This window comes from Pan paniscus, chromosome 16, assembly GCF_029289425.2.
Source record: "Pan paniscus chromosome 16, NHGRI_mPanPan1-v2.0_pri, whole genome shotgun sequence".
Classification (NCBI taxonomy): domain Eukaryota; kingdom Metazoa; phylum Chordata; class Mammalia; order Primates; family Hominidae; genus Pan; species Pan paniscus.
Window position 1 is genome coordinate 56431269 of NC_073265.2, and position 17187 is coordinate 56448455.

Consider the following 17187-nt stretch of genomic DNA (forward strand, 5'->3'; position numbering starts at 1 on the left):
TTGTCCAAACAGCACTCTCTGAAATGGCAGCCTGCAGACTTTGCCACTGGCCTGATTTCACTGCTCCCTCAAACAAGCATCTTCTTAATGATGTGTCAGGTTCCTAGTGTCCGGGGTTTTCCACAACACTGTCCGGTGTGTGTCTGTGAGTTGCAGGGCTGTTTGGATAAGGGGTCAGATCTGCTTGGGAGGGCCTCTCGGCCTATGACCCCAGGCCTGTCTTTGATTCTGAGGGTCCTTGAAGCCCACCCTTCCCCAGAGCATGGTTCTAGCACCATGCGACACAATGGGTGGCCTGCCAGCTTTTTCTTTTTTTGAATGGTGGGCTGGGTTGCTGTTCCTGGGAGCCTAGCTCTTTCTCTTCTGCCTGGACTAAACCCAGAGAATGCTGGGCAGGGCTTTATGATTTTGGGGTGAGGACCCTGTTCTGTTCTACACATTGCTGAGTAAGTCAGGGCCAGTCAAAGCTATATGTTCAAGCTGACCCGTGCCGGAGAATGACCTAGGTGGTCAGCTTTATTGTAGCTTTATTGTCTTCTAGTGCACCACAGTGATGGTACGGACTAGAAAAGTGAGGTTACAGAAGGAAGTCACATCCCCAAGGTCACACAGCAGGATCAGCAGAGCCTGCGCTTGGGCAGTGGTGGCCAGCAGCACTGATACATTGCTTGACCACTCTGAATGCTTGGGTTGCACTTGGATTTTTTTTTTTAAGTTTCCAAAGCAACATAGCTCACATTTTAGTGACCACATTGTTTAGAATATAGCTTATCTCATTGGAATGTTGAAGCATCAAGCAAAGCCAGAGCCAGACGTGGCTGACATGGCTCAGCCTCACCTCAGGGGCCAGGGCACAAGCCGCAGCTGCTCCTGGCCCTGTCATTCCTCCCTTCCCCATTAAGTACTTTTGATGCCTTCATCCTTATCTTCCTTTGCTCCACCCCAGGAAGAGAGAAAAGGACAAGAATGCTTTGCCTCTCCATCTTGATGGTGATCGAGATAGGACCAGGCTATTTTCAAGTTCACAGAATCGGGCTATTATCATTGTTGTTAATACCATGTGCTGAGTGCTTGATGCATGCCCTGCACCTCACATGAGTTATCTCTGTCTGTCCAGAAACAGCGCCGAGAGTAAAGAGGATGAGGCCCACAGAGTGTAGCTGGTTTGCTCGCAGTTGCATGTCTAGTCTGTGCCTGAGCCAAGATTGACCTCCAGTCTGTCTGGAGGATGGCTTTATAGCTTGTGCCCCATGATCCAGTTAAATATCTAGGGCAATGGTTTTCAACTGGAGGCCGTTTTGCCCCCTAGAAGACATCTGGCAATATCCGCAGCCTTTTTTTATTGCCACAACTTGAGAGGGTGATATGGATGTATACTACTAGCACCTAGTGGGTAGGGGCCAGGATGCTGCTAAACATCCTGCAATCTGCAGATCCTCCCTCCCACCCATCCACCCACCCAACAAAGAATTATCTGGCCCCAGATGTCAGTAGTGCTGAAGTTGAAAAACCTGACCTAGGGTGTCCTAATCCTCCAGCTGACACTTCCTGGGTGTGTGTGGAGTGCAGGGGTGTTACTGGCCTGCCCCTTCGCCGTTCGTGATAGTGTTCTCCTTGCTCTTAGAAAGGATCATGCACCTAGACTCCAAAAGGGGATTGGGACACTCTGTCCTGCAGGGGCAACCAGACCCCTTCCAGTGGGCAGAACAGCTTCTGACTTTTCTCTCTTGGGCTTTACACACCTTCAGAAGGTCTGATGAGCAGGGATCCTCCCAGTGGGTTCCCCCTCCTAGACGTTGCCTGGCATCCAGTGAGCAGGGTTCTCAGGCCAGGGCTGAGACGTGGGCATGGGGAGCGTCTCCTGTTCCTCCCTCAGGAGGAACCCTCAGCCCCATGCTGAGGGTTAAAGCGAGGGAGGAGAGATGTCAGCCTGGGCCCTGGGACCTCATGGTCAAGTTGGACAGTCAGGATGCTCACACAGAGGAACACCCTTAGTAACTGCGTCGCTTCAGGTATATTTAAGAGCCAGAGGGACTTCAGAGGCAGGCTGAAGCTTTGAGATGGAAGAGCGAGAATGAGCAGGGGACTCCCTAATTCTTCAGCAGATGGATGGGATTCAGGTAGGCATCAAGCAGAGTGTCGTAGGCTAAGGGCTCGCGCCCAGCAGTCAGTGCAGTGCAGAGAAGCAGTTGGAAGAGGTTGGCCCAGGGCACAGGGCAGTCCTGGTCCAGAGGCTGTGGCATCGGTGTGAGTGGGAATTCCGAGGGCCCGGCCAAGGGCTGAGAGAATGGGCCTGGAGATGCTGCAGAGGCGTGCAGTAGGAGGGCACAGTGCCAGGGCCACTGGGCCGGGGCAAGAGGAGGGCGAGGAGGCCCCAGGAAATGGAAGGCTGGGATCCATTTCTAGTGTGAGGAGAAGCTGCCATTTACTCTTCTGAGAAAGAGAACCAGCCCCTCGTAGGATGGCAGTTTTGCTTTGAGGAGCCCCTAATGGAGACTGTACAGACAACTGGGACAAATACAGATTTTCTTTCAGAAGGGTTTGTGTCCGAGCCACCCCAACAGCCGGCATCTAGATAAGTGTGGAAAATAGTTTCTGTGATAGGAGGCATGGCCCCAGGCTCAGTCTGCAGATGATGCCTGGTGTGTCCACTGCGCCAACATAGGGCGCTGTTGGGAACCCACTCGGCTGCTGCAGGCTTGGAAGCTGCTGCTCCACAGGCTGGGAGTTTTTGCCCCCAAGGCTGTGCAGAGCCAAAATCTGAAAGCCCTTTTAGGGGAAGGGATTAATGTGGGTTACTCTGGGGACCTTGCAACAGAGGCTGAGAGGTGACTGTGCAGGAGGTGTGGCCTGCCCCACAGTGAGTACACGCAGTGGCTGTCCCAGGTTCATCCAGGTACTGGGTGGCCCCTGGTCCTCTTCAGGTTTGGCCCAGCCCCTCCTTTAAGACTCCTTCCATGCAGTCAAGGCCAAGCAGGCGGGGCAGGGCCTTTATGAGCTAAATAAATAAATAAATAAAAAGAGAGAAATCAGTGGCCCTTTACACACAAGGCTGATGGAATCTCCTCCAGACACCTGAGCATCTTGTTCTGGTGGGTCTTGCCAGTTTTATACAATAAAAGGCACGGGGTAGGGAGATTATTAATCCCTCTGAAATGCGGGGAAATGGTTTTCCAGAGTGTCCGTGGGACCCCATCGAGGGAGCATGGGGCTTGGGACACCCAATGACCCAGTAGCCCACCCTGTGTCCACAGACCTGCAGCCAGTTACCTACTGCGAGCCGGCCTTCTGGTGCTCCATCTCCTACTACGAGCTGAACCAGCGCGTCGGGGAGACATTCCACGCCTCGCAGCCATCCATGACTGTGGATGGCTTCACCGACCCCTCCAATTCGGAGCGCTTCTGCCTAGGGCTGCTCTCCAATGTCAACAGGAATGCAGCAGTGGAGCTGACACGGAGACACATCGGTATGGGGTGGCTCCATTCCCCGCCCCCCCACCCTGCCCCTGCCACTCTATCCCACCCCCAGCCCCAGGCCTGAACACACAGCCTCTGAAGGGAACCTTGCGTCCATCCTTAGCTGTGCTCTGCCTCCTGCTGGGCATGGGGGAAGACTCACTGCCCCAGCAAGTCCCCTACACTCTCTGTTGCCCTGTTTAGGGGCCAGACAGGTAGTGTTCAGGCCACTTGATCATTCCCACTCAAAGATATAATCTCAGAAAATCTGGAAGCCACAGAGGAAAATAGTTCACCTAAGGGATCAAGAAGGGAACATCTATGAGAAAGGCAACATATGAAATCTATTTTTTTTTTTTTTTTTTGGAGACAGAGTCTTGCTTTATCCAGGCTGGAGTGCAATGGCACAATCTTGGCTCACTGCAACCTCTGCCTCCCGGGTTCAAGCGATTCTCCTGCCTCAGCTTCCCAAGTAGCTGGGATTACAGGCACCCAACCACCACGCCCGGCTAATTTTTGTGTTTTTAGTAGAGACGGGGTTTCTCCATGTTGGCCAGGCTGGTCTCGAACTCCTGACCTCAGGTGATCCACCTGCCTTGGCCTCCCAAAGTGCTGGGATTACAGGCGTGAGCCACCGTGCCTGGCTGAAATCCTCTAAATAAAAATACTCTGAAAGTACAGATGGATAGGTTGATAAGTAGGCAGTCATTGTTGGAAGAGTGATCTTCTCTTATTTTCATGTATCATTATTCTAAACAATTTAGAAAAGGTAGAAAAGAATTGTCCACTATCCAAACACCACTACTGTGAACCTTCTGCCTTCTAGCCCCCAGAACATGAGTAAAAGATGACTTTGTGAGTTTAAGGAAGATGAAGCTGTGTTACGCATCACTTGGTTTGCTTATGAAGTTACCAAGCTTAGAGGATTTTACGATCCAGAATCACAACTGTCAGAACTTAGAAGGGCTGTAGAGAGATGGCAGAGTGAGGTTTTCTCAGACCTTGTCCTGGAGCCCCAAGGGTTGGCAAAGGGTTCCTGCGGCAAACTCGGGAGGTGGGCAGGTTAGCAAAGGGAAGCCTGGTCCCACGTGAACCAGGGCACCTCTGCCCTCGCTTGCTTTATATCTCGGGCTCTCACAGAAGACTTCATTTGAAGAGATGATTGATTCTGTAGTGAAGAGAAGAAAAGTTTGGAGGCCATGGGCCTAGGTCTGTGCTCTCATTTTCTAGGAAAGGGACCTGATGTCTAGGGGGTTGGGGAGGGTAGGGAACGGCTCTGCAGAGACCTCATTGTCAGTGACAGACAGCCCCCGCTACCAGACCTGTTCTTCCCATTTCGCTTTTTGTTTTTTACTTCAAAAAAGATACTTATTCTGGGTGGCATACCACTGTTTGATTGATTGATTGATTTAGAGATAGGGTCTTGCTATGTTGCCCAGGCCCAGTCGCAAACTCTTGGGCTCAAGCTATCCTCCCATCTCAGCCTCCTGATTAGCTGGGACAATAGGCATATACCACTGCAACTGGCTTTTTTCTATATTTTATTTAAAAAAAAAAAAAATATATATATATAAATATATATATATATTTTTTGGAGTGGGGAGACCAAGTCTCGCTCTTGTCTCCCAGGCTGGAGTGCGATGGCACAATCTTGGCTCACTGCAACCTTCACCTCCCAGGTTCAAGTGATTCTCCTGCTTCAGCCTCCTGAGTAGCTGGGATTACAGGCATGTGCCACCACACCTGGCTAATTTTTTGTATTTTTAGTAGATATGGGGATTCACCACGTTGGCCAGGCTAGTCTCGAACTCCTGACCTCAGGTGATCTGCCCGCCTCAGCCTCCCAAGGTACTGGGATTACAGGTGTGAGCCACCACGCCCGGCCTATTTTTTTAAGTTACTGAAACGAAACAAACATTTTTGGTCTGGGTCTTCGCATCCCCACCTCTGCCTTCTGCTCTTACTGACATGATACAGTTGTGGACAGCCAGGAAGTCATCCCTCCTGTGGACTCGGAGCCACCAGCACCCTGCAGAACTAAAGCCAGAAAAAATGGGGAGTGGTTGGAGGAAGGGGACAGTACTGGGAATAGGAGGCAGGACAGGGGACATCCAGTGATGCATGGGTCGGTCACCTTGTGTTCATCCTACTGGATGCTGGGCCTGTAATATCTGGCTCCGTGCTCTGACCTCTGAGCTTCTTCCCCAGGAATGGAGCAGAGACTTTGCCATGCAGGAGAAGGGACCATCCCCTGGCCGAGCAAAGAGCTCATTGTCAGAGTTTACGCAACTGTTTGAGTTGCAGAGCCAATTTAAAAATAATTTCTGTCCATCTGGAGTGGATTTAAGAGATGAAAGAAAAGTAAATGATATAAACCTCTGGAATGTTTTAGAAAAATGCATTGAGGGAAGAAAAAAATAAGGGCATAGCGTTAAACCATCCCTGCAATAAAGGGCTCCTTGGGGTGTCTGCTGCATCAGAAGGAGCCCTGCAGGTTTACTGAATGAATCTCTGAATCTTGGAGTGTGAAGAGACCAAATAGTAGTGGGGTAGTAGTAGCAGTAGCAGCAAGAAAAGCTGACACCAGGCGCTTACTGTGTGTCTCACAGTAATCCTGCAAGGGTAGAGGTTATCATCATTCCCTTTTTTTTTTTTTTTTTTTTTAGAGTTAGGGTCTCACTCTGTCTCCCAGGCTGGAGTGCAGTGGCGTGATGGGAGCTCACTGCAGTCTTGAACCCCTGGGCTCAAGCAATCCACTCACCTCAGCCTCCCAAGCAGCTAGGACTACAAGGATATGCCACTATACCCAGTGAATTAAAAAAAAAAATGTTTTTGTAGAGATGAAGTCTCATTACATTGCCCAGGCTGGCCTTGAACTCCTGGCCTCAAGTGATCCTCCCACCTTGCCCTCCTAAAGCTCTGGGATTATTGGTGTGAGCCACCGCGCCTGGCCCCCATCCCTATCGTAGAGACAAACGAAGACTCAGAGGGTGAATAACTTGACTGAGGCCCATGCCTACTCAGTGGCAAAGGCTGTCACTGAGACCTATCCTGTGTGCCCATCTCTTGTCATCTGCCTCCCTTGGCTTTAGGAATCCAGCAGTGCCCATTTTCCCTACTTTAGGCTTGGGCTTTGGGGCCTGTTTGCCTGGGGAAGCTGTCAGTCACTGGGAGCAGCCCTGCTGCTCTGCCTCCTTTGCGAGCCTCAGGTGGCCCCAGGGCCATTGTGTGTGAGCAAAGGCACCCTGTCCAGTCTAACCTGAATCTCTGTAGGAAGAGGCGTGCGGCTCTACTACATCGGAGGGGAGGTCTTCGCAGAGTGCCTCAGTGACAGCGCTATTTTTGTCCAGTCTCCCAACTGTAACCAGCGCTATGGCTGGCACCCGGCCACCGTCTGCAAGATCCCACCAGGTAAACGAGCCACACAGGCACCCCTGCCTTGAGGTCCCTCTCCGAGTGCATGCCTAGGATGCTGGAGAGAGTCCACCTTTCTCACCTTTTCTGCTCACTGGTGATTGCGTTGTCAATCTGGAGGTGATTGGATTAGGTTTTCTGTATGCCCACAGATCTAACTGTGCTTTCCCTGAACTTCCAGGGAGCAGATGTAGCATCTGATGGGTCTGCCTTTAACCCGTGGGTACCTGCCCGTTGCCCTGTGCGTAGATGCTCAGGCAGTATGGCTTCCTTTCTTCACTCATTCATTGCACGAACAGCATGCAGGGCTCTGTGCCGGGTGCTGTAGGGGATGAAGAGGTAGATGCGGCCCTGCTCTGCCCCCGCAGACCTTACAGACCTGCAGAGCACAGAAGACAAAGACACGGATGAGTTCAGTATAAGGGACGGGTGCCAAGCACCAAGCCAGCAGCCCAGGTAGAGAGAAGGCCCATTTAGCTGTTGGGATGGATCAGGGAAGTCTTCATGGAGGAGAAACATCCGGATCCTGAAGGATAGGTAGGCACTAGGCACAGGGAGGGCATTCTAGACAGGGGGAACAGCCCAGGCAAAGGGCCTGAGGTAATGGAGGGCAGGACATGGATGGGTAGCTCTCTGGCTGGAGGAGGGTCATGTATGAGACCGTCAGGGGAAATGTTTCAAAAGCACAACAGCATGAGGCTGTGGAAGGACACCAGAGAGTTTGACTCTAGGGAACTGCTGAGGGTTTTCTGAGTGAGCCTGAAAAATCCCACCTGTACCCCAAGAAGAGGTGTCAGGCTGCACCCCCGAGAGTGGTTTGGACAGGGCCACGCCTGGACAGCAAGATCAGGCAGGTGGCTGATCCCATCTAAGGCCTCTTTCCTCAGGAAACCAAGGCAGAAAGCCCCAGCCAAAGTCCACTTTTCATAGGACGTGCAGCCACTGTGTAGGCAGCCCACAGAACATGGCCTGTGACAGACTAGTGGAGCAGGTAACCTGGCCAGGCCATTGCCTGTGGCACGTGTGTGGCATGCCCCTTCCTGCCCACTGAGTAGCAGATGGTAGTGGAGAAGTGGTAGACCACAGGCAGGGGAAACTTTAGAATGCAGAAAGTCTGAAATGATAATAGCACACCAGGTTTCCAGAGCGTTTTGTGGTTGCATTTATAGAGTACATTCCGATCGTTGACCTCATTTAGTCCTCACCAGTTATTCTCTGGCTCTATAAGTAAGGAGACGCTTTGAGAGACAAGTTCAGAGAGTTTCAGCCACCTGCCCAAGCACACACAGCTAGTAAGTGGCCAAGCCGGGATGGGGCCTAGGGCTGATGGACTCTCAAGTTTGGTGCTCTTCTGCTTCTTGGCTCTGCTGGGGGTCAGGGCCCAGGTTCAGCCCTGTTCCACCACCCTTGTCCTTGGAGAGAATGAAGAAGAGGAAGCTCAGTGACGCTCTTGGCCTTCTGCCTCCTCCATTCCCCGGCCCCACCCCCATCTTTTGGGTGAGGGCTGAGTTGGCTGTGGTGTTGTTTGTCAGCTCATAGAATGTCAGAGCTGGAAGGACCTCTGAGGCCAGCCCTTCATTATACAGAGACACAGGGTCCCCAAGAGAAAGCGACCAGCTCAGAGTCACACAGCAAGAACAGGAGCCTGCTGTTGGCTCATTCATAAGCGTCACCCCAGCTCACCTTTTGGCTATTTCCGGCATGTGCTTTTGTCTTTATTTTTCTGGTTGACACATTCCTGGCACTCAGGCAGTAAGACTTCAAACAACATTTATTTTAAACTTTATTTGTGACTGTCTTTAGTTTTACTGTCTGGAGAATCAGATGCACACCTTCACTTAGCTGTGAATGTCACCTCCACCCAGCCCAGTGCCCAGAGGCCAAAATTTGGCCCAGATCTCTCCTTACCTCCTAGCCCCAGCACCAGGTGTATTCATCAGAGGAGCCCAGGTGGAGGGTGCGCTGGGCCCCCTGCCAAGCTTCCTGTGGGGACGGCAGGCCCAGTAGCCTTTCGGCCAGCCCGTCTCTGGGGGCACTGCCTGCTGTGGAACGGTCAGAGCTCCTGTTCCTAGGTGGGTGACCAGACCCCACACAGCATGGGCAACCTGGCCCAGGTCCCTTATCTCTCTGTCCCCTGGTCCCTTTGCCCAAGGAAAGGCCCCCCTCTCCACACCATCTCCCTATTTTTGGAAGCCCACTTTGCAGACTTCTCCCTGCTCTGGGAGTCGGAGCTTGTGGGCCAGCCTTCCATCTCCCCTTGCAGGTATGTCAGTGGCACCTCCCAGTGAGGAGATGGGTTCAAGGGGAGGGACTGGGTTGGCCTTCCCTTTGCATGGTACTGAGTGTGGAGTGTGTGGCAAATGCATCACACACCATGTATCCCTGGAGCTGTATAAATGAGGCTGGTCTACGGGGTCCAGGACTTGCTTTATCCAGGAGGGGAGCAGCGGACCTGGCCACTTCCATCCCCACAGCCCTGTTTCTGTGTTTTTGGCAGGATGCAACCTGAAGATCTTCAACAACCAGGAGTTCGCTGCCCTCCTGGCCCAGTCCGTCAACCAGGGCTTTGAGGCTGTCTACCAGTTGACCCGAATGTGCACCATCCGCATGAGCTTCGTCAAAGGCTGGGGAGCGGAGTACAGGTCAGTTATGGGTGCTGCCTACATCAGGGGACCCAACTCCAGGTGACTCTGGACAGCAGAGCAGGCAGGGCTCCTCAGAGATGAGCTAGGCCAGCCCTAGCGTCAAGAGCAGAAAGACCAAAGATCAGAGAGAGGCCAAGGCCTGGCAGGCAGGAGGGGCCGGGCCAACAGCAGATGATGAGGAATTGCAGAACGATGTTTGCTGGCACCGAACAGCTGTAGGCACTGTAAACACACGCTCCATCTTATCCTCATCCCAGCCCTGGGTGGGGATGCCAGCATCATCCGTACAGATGAGAGAACTAAGGCCCAGGGAGGGAGAGTGACTTGCCTGCAGTCACACTGGTAGAAGAGCTGTGTCTAGAACTCTGCCCTCTTGGCTTCTTCCTTAGTCTCATTTTAGGCAGATGGCTTTAGGATGACCCTCTTCAGGAAGTTAGGTCTTCAGCTCATTGTTCCTTTCCTCCTCTGTTGCTCCATTTCTGACTCAGGGACCCTGGTGATGCTGAGGAGCCCAGGATATTAAAACTGAGAGTCCAGGAAGGGAGGAGGAGATTTGGGTAGTTATAAAGGAACAAAATTTTCTCGCTGAGAAATGACTTTTTTAGAGTCCTACATACTGGTTTTTCTTTTCTTTTCTTTTTTTTTTTTTTGAGATGGAGTCTCACTCTGTCATCCAAGCTGAAGTGAGTGGCACCATCTTGGCTTACTGCAATCTCTGCCTCCAGGACGTGCCTCAGCCTCCCATGTAGCTGGGACTACAGGTGCGTGCTACCACGCCTGGCTAATTTTTTGTATTTTAGTAGAGAGGGGGTTTCACCATGTTGCCCAGGGTGGTCTCGAACTCCTGAGCTCAGGTGACCCACCTGCCTCGGCCTCCCAAAGTGCTGGGATTACAGGCGTGAACCACCATGCCCGGCCCTAGATACTGGTTTAAACATGGCCCTGATATAGTCAGGTCTACCTGGTCTGCTTGGTTGAATCTCTCAGGCCATCCTGCTTTGGGTTTAGAGAATCCAGTCCCTTTTCTTTCCACTCACGGACAAAAGTTTGCGGAGAGGCAGGGCTGTGTGCCCCCGCCTTCTGCTCCACACTCCCCCCTGCCAGCCGCCAGCTACTGCGGCAGATGCAGAGGTGCCCACACGTCAGCTAGAGCCAGCGCCTTGCAAGCTACTCTCCCTTTCTCTTCATTTTTCCAGATGTTTGGAATCCATTTTGTTTTGCAGTCATGCTGCACTCAGGCCAAACCCATTTCAATATTGGCCTTGGGCCACCGTTTGTAATGAAATCCAGATGAGCATGACTTATGGAAAGTCAGATTCTCATCAGAGGATTTCATCCTGTAAAATCCTCCTCTTCCACTTACCGTATTTTAGCTGCTGTTCTTCTGTGTCTGCCCCAGGGTGTCAGGGAACATAGCCCCTTGGTCTCTTGGGTGTCTCTGAAATCCAGGAGTGACCAGTGGAGCAATCAAAGTGGTCAGACCTCAAAAGAACCTACAACTATGTTATGGCCTGAAGAGATCAGCCCAGGCCCAAAGGTCTAGCCAGAGAAATGTTTTAAGCAATCTTTTAGCCCTGGCTCAGCTCATTTAGGGAACAGGAGTGAAAGGTTAGAAAATGAATCTTTTTTTAGTGGAGAAGGGAAACATTTAAAGATGGACTGCAGTGGAAAAGAGTAAGGGGATGTCCATTTGCTCTTCTTATACCAGATTGTAGTCCGGAGGGCCACACTCAGGTACCCTCGCTCGTGCAGACACCCCAGGGTCTGTCTGCGGCCCATTTCTCAACCTCCCTGCTACACAAGCAAAGTAGAGGCCAAGCAAGGAGGGTGGTGCCTTCAAGACAGCAACACTGTTCCTGGTGTGGCATTGCAGCTGTCCCGCTCCAAGTGCTAGGAAGAGGCTCTTTGGTGGCAGAGCCTTTCCCTGGGGACACTGTATCACCACGCGGGATGTCCTGCCAGCACACCCAGTCCTCTGCGGCCCACCGCGTCACCGCTGCCTGGCAGCACTGCACAGCAGCCTGACGGGCGGGCGCGGCCCCTTCCCAGAACAGCCTTGTCGTCCTCCTGCCTCTTGGGCCAAGGAGAGTAAGGTTTCAGCTCTTCTCTCTGTGAGGTGGCTGAAAGCAGGGCCCAGGGCCCACACCTCTCACCTCCAGCTGGCACCAGCGACTCCAGCCTCAGCAGATAGCCTTTGCTCAGTGGAGGCCTTTGGGAGCCTGCCTGCAAGCTGCGTCATCAACTAGCCTGAATTTAGACAAAGTGCTTTGGGGAAAAGAAACGTGTGGTGTGCCTTGTTTTTTTCCAGTAATTGTTCCATGGCTCGTTCTGCTTGTAAGATTTTCCAAAATAAGGCCGTAGATGAGAATTATATCAGCACATTGGGAACCGAAGGCATGCGGACACTGTTGGCGCTTTGTAAAAAACACCCCTCAATCAGACAGACACACGTCATCGTCGCCTGCTGGGGCTGGGCCCAGATTTCGAGATAGGGGAGCGGCACGTGCCCGTTTGGTACAGATGGGAGCCAGGAAGCCCTTTGCTGAGGATGGAGGTCTCCTCTATTAGGGGGCCTGTTACAGTAACTGGTGGGCCTCTGGGGTACCCTGCAATTGACTTTACATATTTAACTCTTTGCCATTGACTTTACATGTTTACCTCTTTAAAGTCGACTTCCTTCCCCCTCAAGAGAACTTAATTTACTCAAAGTCCTCCCTGGGTAGAGGAGTTTGGCCTGGTAGTTTCAGCAAGTTACTGGTACCGCTTCTAGGACAGCGTCTAACAGCATCTTTGGGAAGATGACTGTCACCAAAGCAGAAAAAGCTTTCTGACTTGTGTAGCCCCCTGGAGATTTTTTAAGTCCCCCACCCCCACCCCTTTCCCTATTTCTTACAGGAGACAGACTGTGACCAGTACCCCCTGCTGGATCGAGCTGCACCTGAATGGGCCTTTGCAGTGGCTTGACAAGGTCCTCACCCAGATGGGCTCCCCAAGCATCCGCTGTTCCAGTGTGTCTTAGAGACATTAAGTATGGTAGGGGAGGGCAGGCTTGGGGAAAATGGCCATGCAGGAGGTGGAGAAAATTGGAACTCTACTCAACCCATTGTTGTCAAGGAAGAAGAAATCTTTCTCCCTCAACTGAAGGGGTGCACCCACCTGTTTTCTGAAACACACGAGCAAACCCAGAGGTGGATGTTATGAACAGCTGTGTCTGCCAAACACATTTACCCTTTGGCCCCACTTTGAAGGGCAAGAAATGGCGTCTGCTCTGGTGGCTTAAGTGAGCAGAACAGGTAGTATTACACCACCGGCCCCCTCCCCCCAGACTCCTTTTTTGAGTGACAGCTTTCTGGGATGTCACAGTCCAACCAGAAACACCCCTCTGTCTAGGACTGCAGTGTGGAGTTCACCTTGGAAGGGCGTTCTAGGTAGGAAGAGCCCGCAGGGCCATGCAGACCTCATGCCCAGCTCTCTGACGCTTGTGACAGTGCCTCTTCCAGTGAACATTCCCAGCCCGGCCCAGCCCCGCCCCGCCCCACCACTCCAGCAGACCTTGCCCCTCGTGAGCTGGATAGACTTGGGATGGGGAGGGAGGGAGTTTTGTCTGTCTCCCTCCCCTCTCAGAACATACTGATTGGGAGGTGCGTGTTCAGCAGAACCTGCACACAGGACAGCGGGAAAAATCGATGAGCGCCACCTCTTTAAAAACTCACTTACGTTTGTCCTTTTTCACTTTGAAAAGTTGGAAGGATCTGCTGAGGCCCAGTGCATATGCAGTGTATAGTGTCTATTATCACATTAATCTCAAAGAGATTCGAATGACGGTAAGTGTTCTCATGAAGCAGGAGGCCCTTGTCGTGGGATGGCATTTGGTCTCAGGCAGCACCACACTGGGTGCGTCCCCAGTCATCTGTAAGAGCTTGCTCCAGATTCTGATGCATACGGCTATATTGGTTTATGTAGTCAGTTGCATTCATTAAATCAACTTTATCATATGCTCTTTTAAATGTTTGGTTTATATATTTTCTTTAAAAATCCTGGGCTGGCACATTGACTGGGAAACCTGAGTGAGACCCAGCAACTGCTTCTCTCCCTTCTCTCTCCTGAGGTGAAGCTTTTCCAGGTTTTGTTGAAGAGATACCTGCCAGCACTTCTGCAAGCTGAAATTTACAGAAGCAAATTCACCAGAAGGGAAACATCTCAGGCCAACATAGGCAAATGAAAAGGGCTATTAAAATATTTTTACACCTTTGAAAATTGCAGGCTTGGTACAAAGAGGTCTGTCATCTTCCCCCTGGGATATAAGATGATCTAGCTCCCGGTAGAGGATCACCAGTGACAACTATAGCAGTTGTATTGTGTAACAAGTACTGCTCCCAGCAGCAATTAGGGAGGAAACTAGTCTAAATTATTTCAACTGGAAAAAAGAAAAAAGAGTCCTCTTTTTTTCCCAGCCTTTTGCAGAACACAGTAGACAGAACTGCCACCTTCAATTGGTACTTTATTCTTTGCTGCTGTTTTTGTATAAAATGACCTATCCCATGTTTTTGCATGAATTTATAGCAGGAAAAATCAAGGGATTTCCTATGGAAGTCCTGCTTTATTCCAGGTGAAGGGAAGGAAGTGTATATACTTTTGGCAAGTCATACAGCTCAAATGTCATGAGATTTGTGATGTTAGAGGGAGATGGAGAGGCTTCCTGATGCCTCACCTGCAGGGTCCTTTGCCTCTGAAGTTCTAGCCATGAGGTTTCCAGGTAGGACAGCTGCTCCCCAAGCCTCCTGAGGACACAGGAAGAGACGGAAGGAGCACCTTGACAGACTTGTGTGAGTCTTCTCGAAGGAGTGTTGACTCAGAACCCAGAGACAATACAAAACCCCTCACTTCCTCTGAGAGGGCCAAATGCTGAGTCTGAAGTATGTGCCTGGTGTGAAATGATCTATGGCCTGTTTCTTACACAGGAAGCCCCCGAACCTCCTGTGCATGTGTTCATGTTCCCAGCCAGCTCTGAGACCCAGGACACAAATATTCCATTTTGGCTTCTGCTAGAGCAGTCATGGTTCCTCTCCTAAAAGCCATGGGCAGCAGTTTCCGAGGGCCTGCATTATCCACCTGCTGCACGATCCTGTGAGGGCTTCCTGTGGCACACAGCCCTCTGGGTGCTTGGGAACTAGCTTCAGGCACAGCCTGATTCTGGTGATCCGGTGATCTATGGAAGTCCTGTCTTACTCCAGGTGAAGGGAAAAAAAAAAAGCCTATACTTTGGCAGGTTATGAACTTTGAATGTGATGAAATGACACGTTTGGCTGCATTTGGATGGTGTTTTAGAACCCTCATTGCTCAGACCTGAAGGCTACTTCTAGGAGCATGAAGTTTGAGTTTTGTGTTTTTCCAAAGGCTACTTCTTGGCCCTTTTTCTTTATAGACTAGACCACCAGAGGAGGATGTGTGGGATTGTAGGCAAACCCACCTGTGGCATCACTGAAAATAAATTTGGTCATACCTAAGAGGTTAGGAAATGGTGCCATTCCCAACTTAGAGTGCTACATAGGTGCTTTGGGCGTATGTAACATTAGTGTCCTTCCTTGAAGCCACAAGCTAGTTTTCTTAGTTTTAAAATCCTGTTGTATGAATGGCATTTGTATATTAAAACACTTTTTTAAAGGACAGTTGAAAAGGGCAAGAGGAAACCAGGGCAGTTCTAGAGGAGTGCTGGTGACTGGATAGCAGTTTTAAGTGGCGTTCATCTAGTCAACACGACCGCGTGTGTTGCCCCTGCCCTGGGCTCCCCGCCATGACATCTTCACCTTGCAGCTTGTGCTGAGACTGACCCAAGTGCAGCTAGCACTGGGACATAGATCCTTGTCTTCAGCACCTTCCAAGGAGCCAACTTTTATTCCCTTTCCTCTCTCCCCTCCCCACCTCGCTTCTTCCCAATTTAGTAACTTAGATGCTTCCAGCGCATACGTAGGTAGCTACCCCAGCCGGTTTGGATTACAGGCCTGTGCTGGAACATCATCTCAGTTGGCCACCTTCCTGGCAGGCTGTAGACCTGACATTTTGAGACAAGCCTAGAGTCAGGAGCAGGGACTTTGACTCTTAGGAAGAGCACACATGAGGGCAAGGCTGCTGGCAGACGTCTCCATTGTCCTTATGTTGTCTGTGTTGTATTTTTTTTTTTATTGACCATGGTGATTATTTTTTTAAACCATCGTTAACATACTGAAGTGAGCTATAGCACATATCGTGTGCTTAGTTTGTTTATTTTTCTCCATCTCCCCTTGGCTTCCTAGAGTTTGGACATATTCCAGGCTAAATGCTTTTACTCAAGACTACAGAAAGGTTTGAAGTAGTGTGTGCATGGCATGCACGTATGTAAGTAATCTGGGGAAGAAGCAAAGATCTGTTTCATTCTTAGCCTCAGGCCTCATGAGGGTCTCCACAGGGCCGGAGCTCAGGTTACACCACTCCTTCGTCCTTACAGGAGATGTAGGGAGAAGAATCTGCAGGCTGCTTGTAGGACTGTTCACCAGGGGGGATACCAGCAGCAAGAGAGGGCACCCGTTTAGCCCTGGACCCTGTTTCTTACTGTGTGACTTGGCTAGAGTTGGGAGTTCCCCCAAAATAAACGTGTCCCCATTTTACCAGAACCAAACCTCAACACAGCGAAGCTGTACTGTCTTTGTGTGGCAAAGATGTTCCCTTGTAGGCCCCTTTCAGGTAACAGTCTTCACAATGTATTTTCATCACGGTTTAGGGAGCATCAGCCGCTTCTCAAGTGGGTAGGGAAAGCAGAAAAACGTACGCAAGAGGACATGGATCCAAAATGATGATGAAGCATCTCCCATGGGGAGGTGATGGTGGGGAGATGATGGGCTAAACAGGCAACTTTTCAAAAACACAGCTATCATAGAAAAGAAACTTGCCTCATGTAAACTGGATTGAGAAATTCTCAGTGATTCTGCAATGGATTTTTTTTTAATGCAGAAGTAATGTATACTCTAGTATTCTGGTGTTTTTATATTTATGTAATAATTTCTTAAAACCATTCAGACAGATAACTATTTAATTTTTTTTAAGAAAGTTGGAAAGGTCTCTCCTCCCAAGGACAGTGGCTGGAAGAGTTTTGGGGCACAGCCAGTTCTGAATGTTGGTGGAGGGTGTAGTGGCTTTTTGGCTCAGCATCCAGAAACACCAAACCAGGCTGGCTAAACAAGTGGCCGCGTGTAAAAACAGACAGCTCTGAGTCAAATCTGGGCCCTTCCACAAGGGTCCTCTGAACCAAGCCCCACTCCCTTGCTAGGGGTGAAAGCATTACAGAGAGATGGAGCCATCTATCCAAGAAGCCTTCACTCACCTTCACTGCTGCTGTTGCAACTCGGCTGTTCTGGACTCTGATGTGTGTGGAGGGATGGGGAATAGAACATTGACTGTGTTGATTACCTTCACTATTCGGCCAGCCTGACCTTTTAATAACTTTGTAAAAAGCATGTATGTATTTATAGTGTTTTAGATTTTTCTAACTTTTATATCTTAAAAGCAGAGCACCTGTTTAAGCATTGTACCCCTATTGTTAAAGATTTGTGTCCTCTCGTTCCCCTCTCTTCCTCTTGTAAGTGCCCTTCTAATAAACTTTTCATGGAAAAGCTCCTGTGCCAGGAGCTCAGTCTGA

The 17187-nt window shown here is 50.6% G+C and overlaps 1 protein-coding gene across 6 annotated transcripts in view; it reads left to right on the forward strand.

Annotated features, from left to right (window-relative positions):
- The window catches only part of SMAD3 (SMAD family member 3), a 129360-nt gene extending 112173 nt beyond the window's left edge, over nucleotides 1–17187 (forward strand). For 5 of the 6 annotated variants that reach the window (XM_003828004.5, XM_055098613.3, XM_034938998.3 and 2 more), the window contains 4 exons: nucleotides 3255–3467; nucleotides 6730–6867; nucleotides 9368–9512; nucleotides 12411–17187. In XM_003828004.5, the coding sequence (XP_003828052.1) occupies nucleotides 3255–3467; nucleotides 6730–6867; nucleotides 9368–9512; nucleotides 12411–12534 (620 nt within the window). In that variant the 3' untranslated portion in view covers nucleotides 12535–17187. Of the gene's footprint in view, nucleotides 1–3254; nucleotides 3468–6729; nucleotides 6868–9022; nucleotides 9134–9367; nucleotides 9513–12410 lie in introns of all 6 variants that reach the window. The other variant, XM_055098614.2, reaches the window with a different exon arrangement.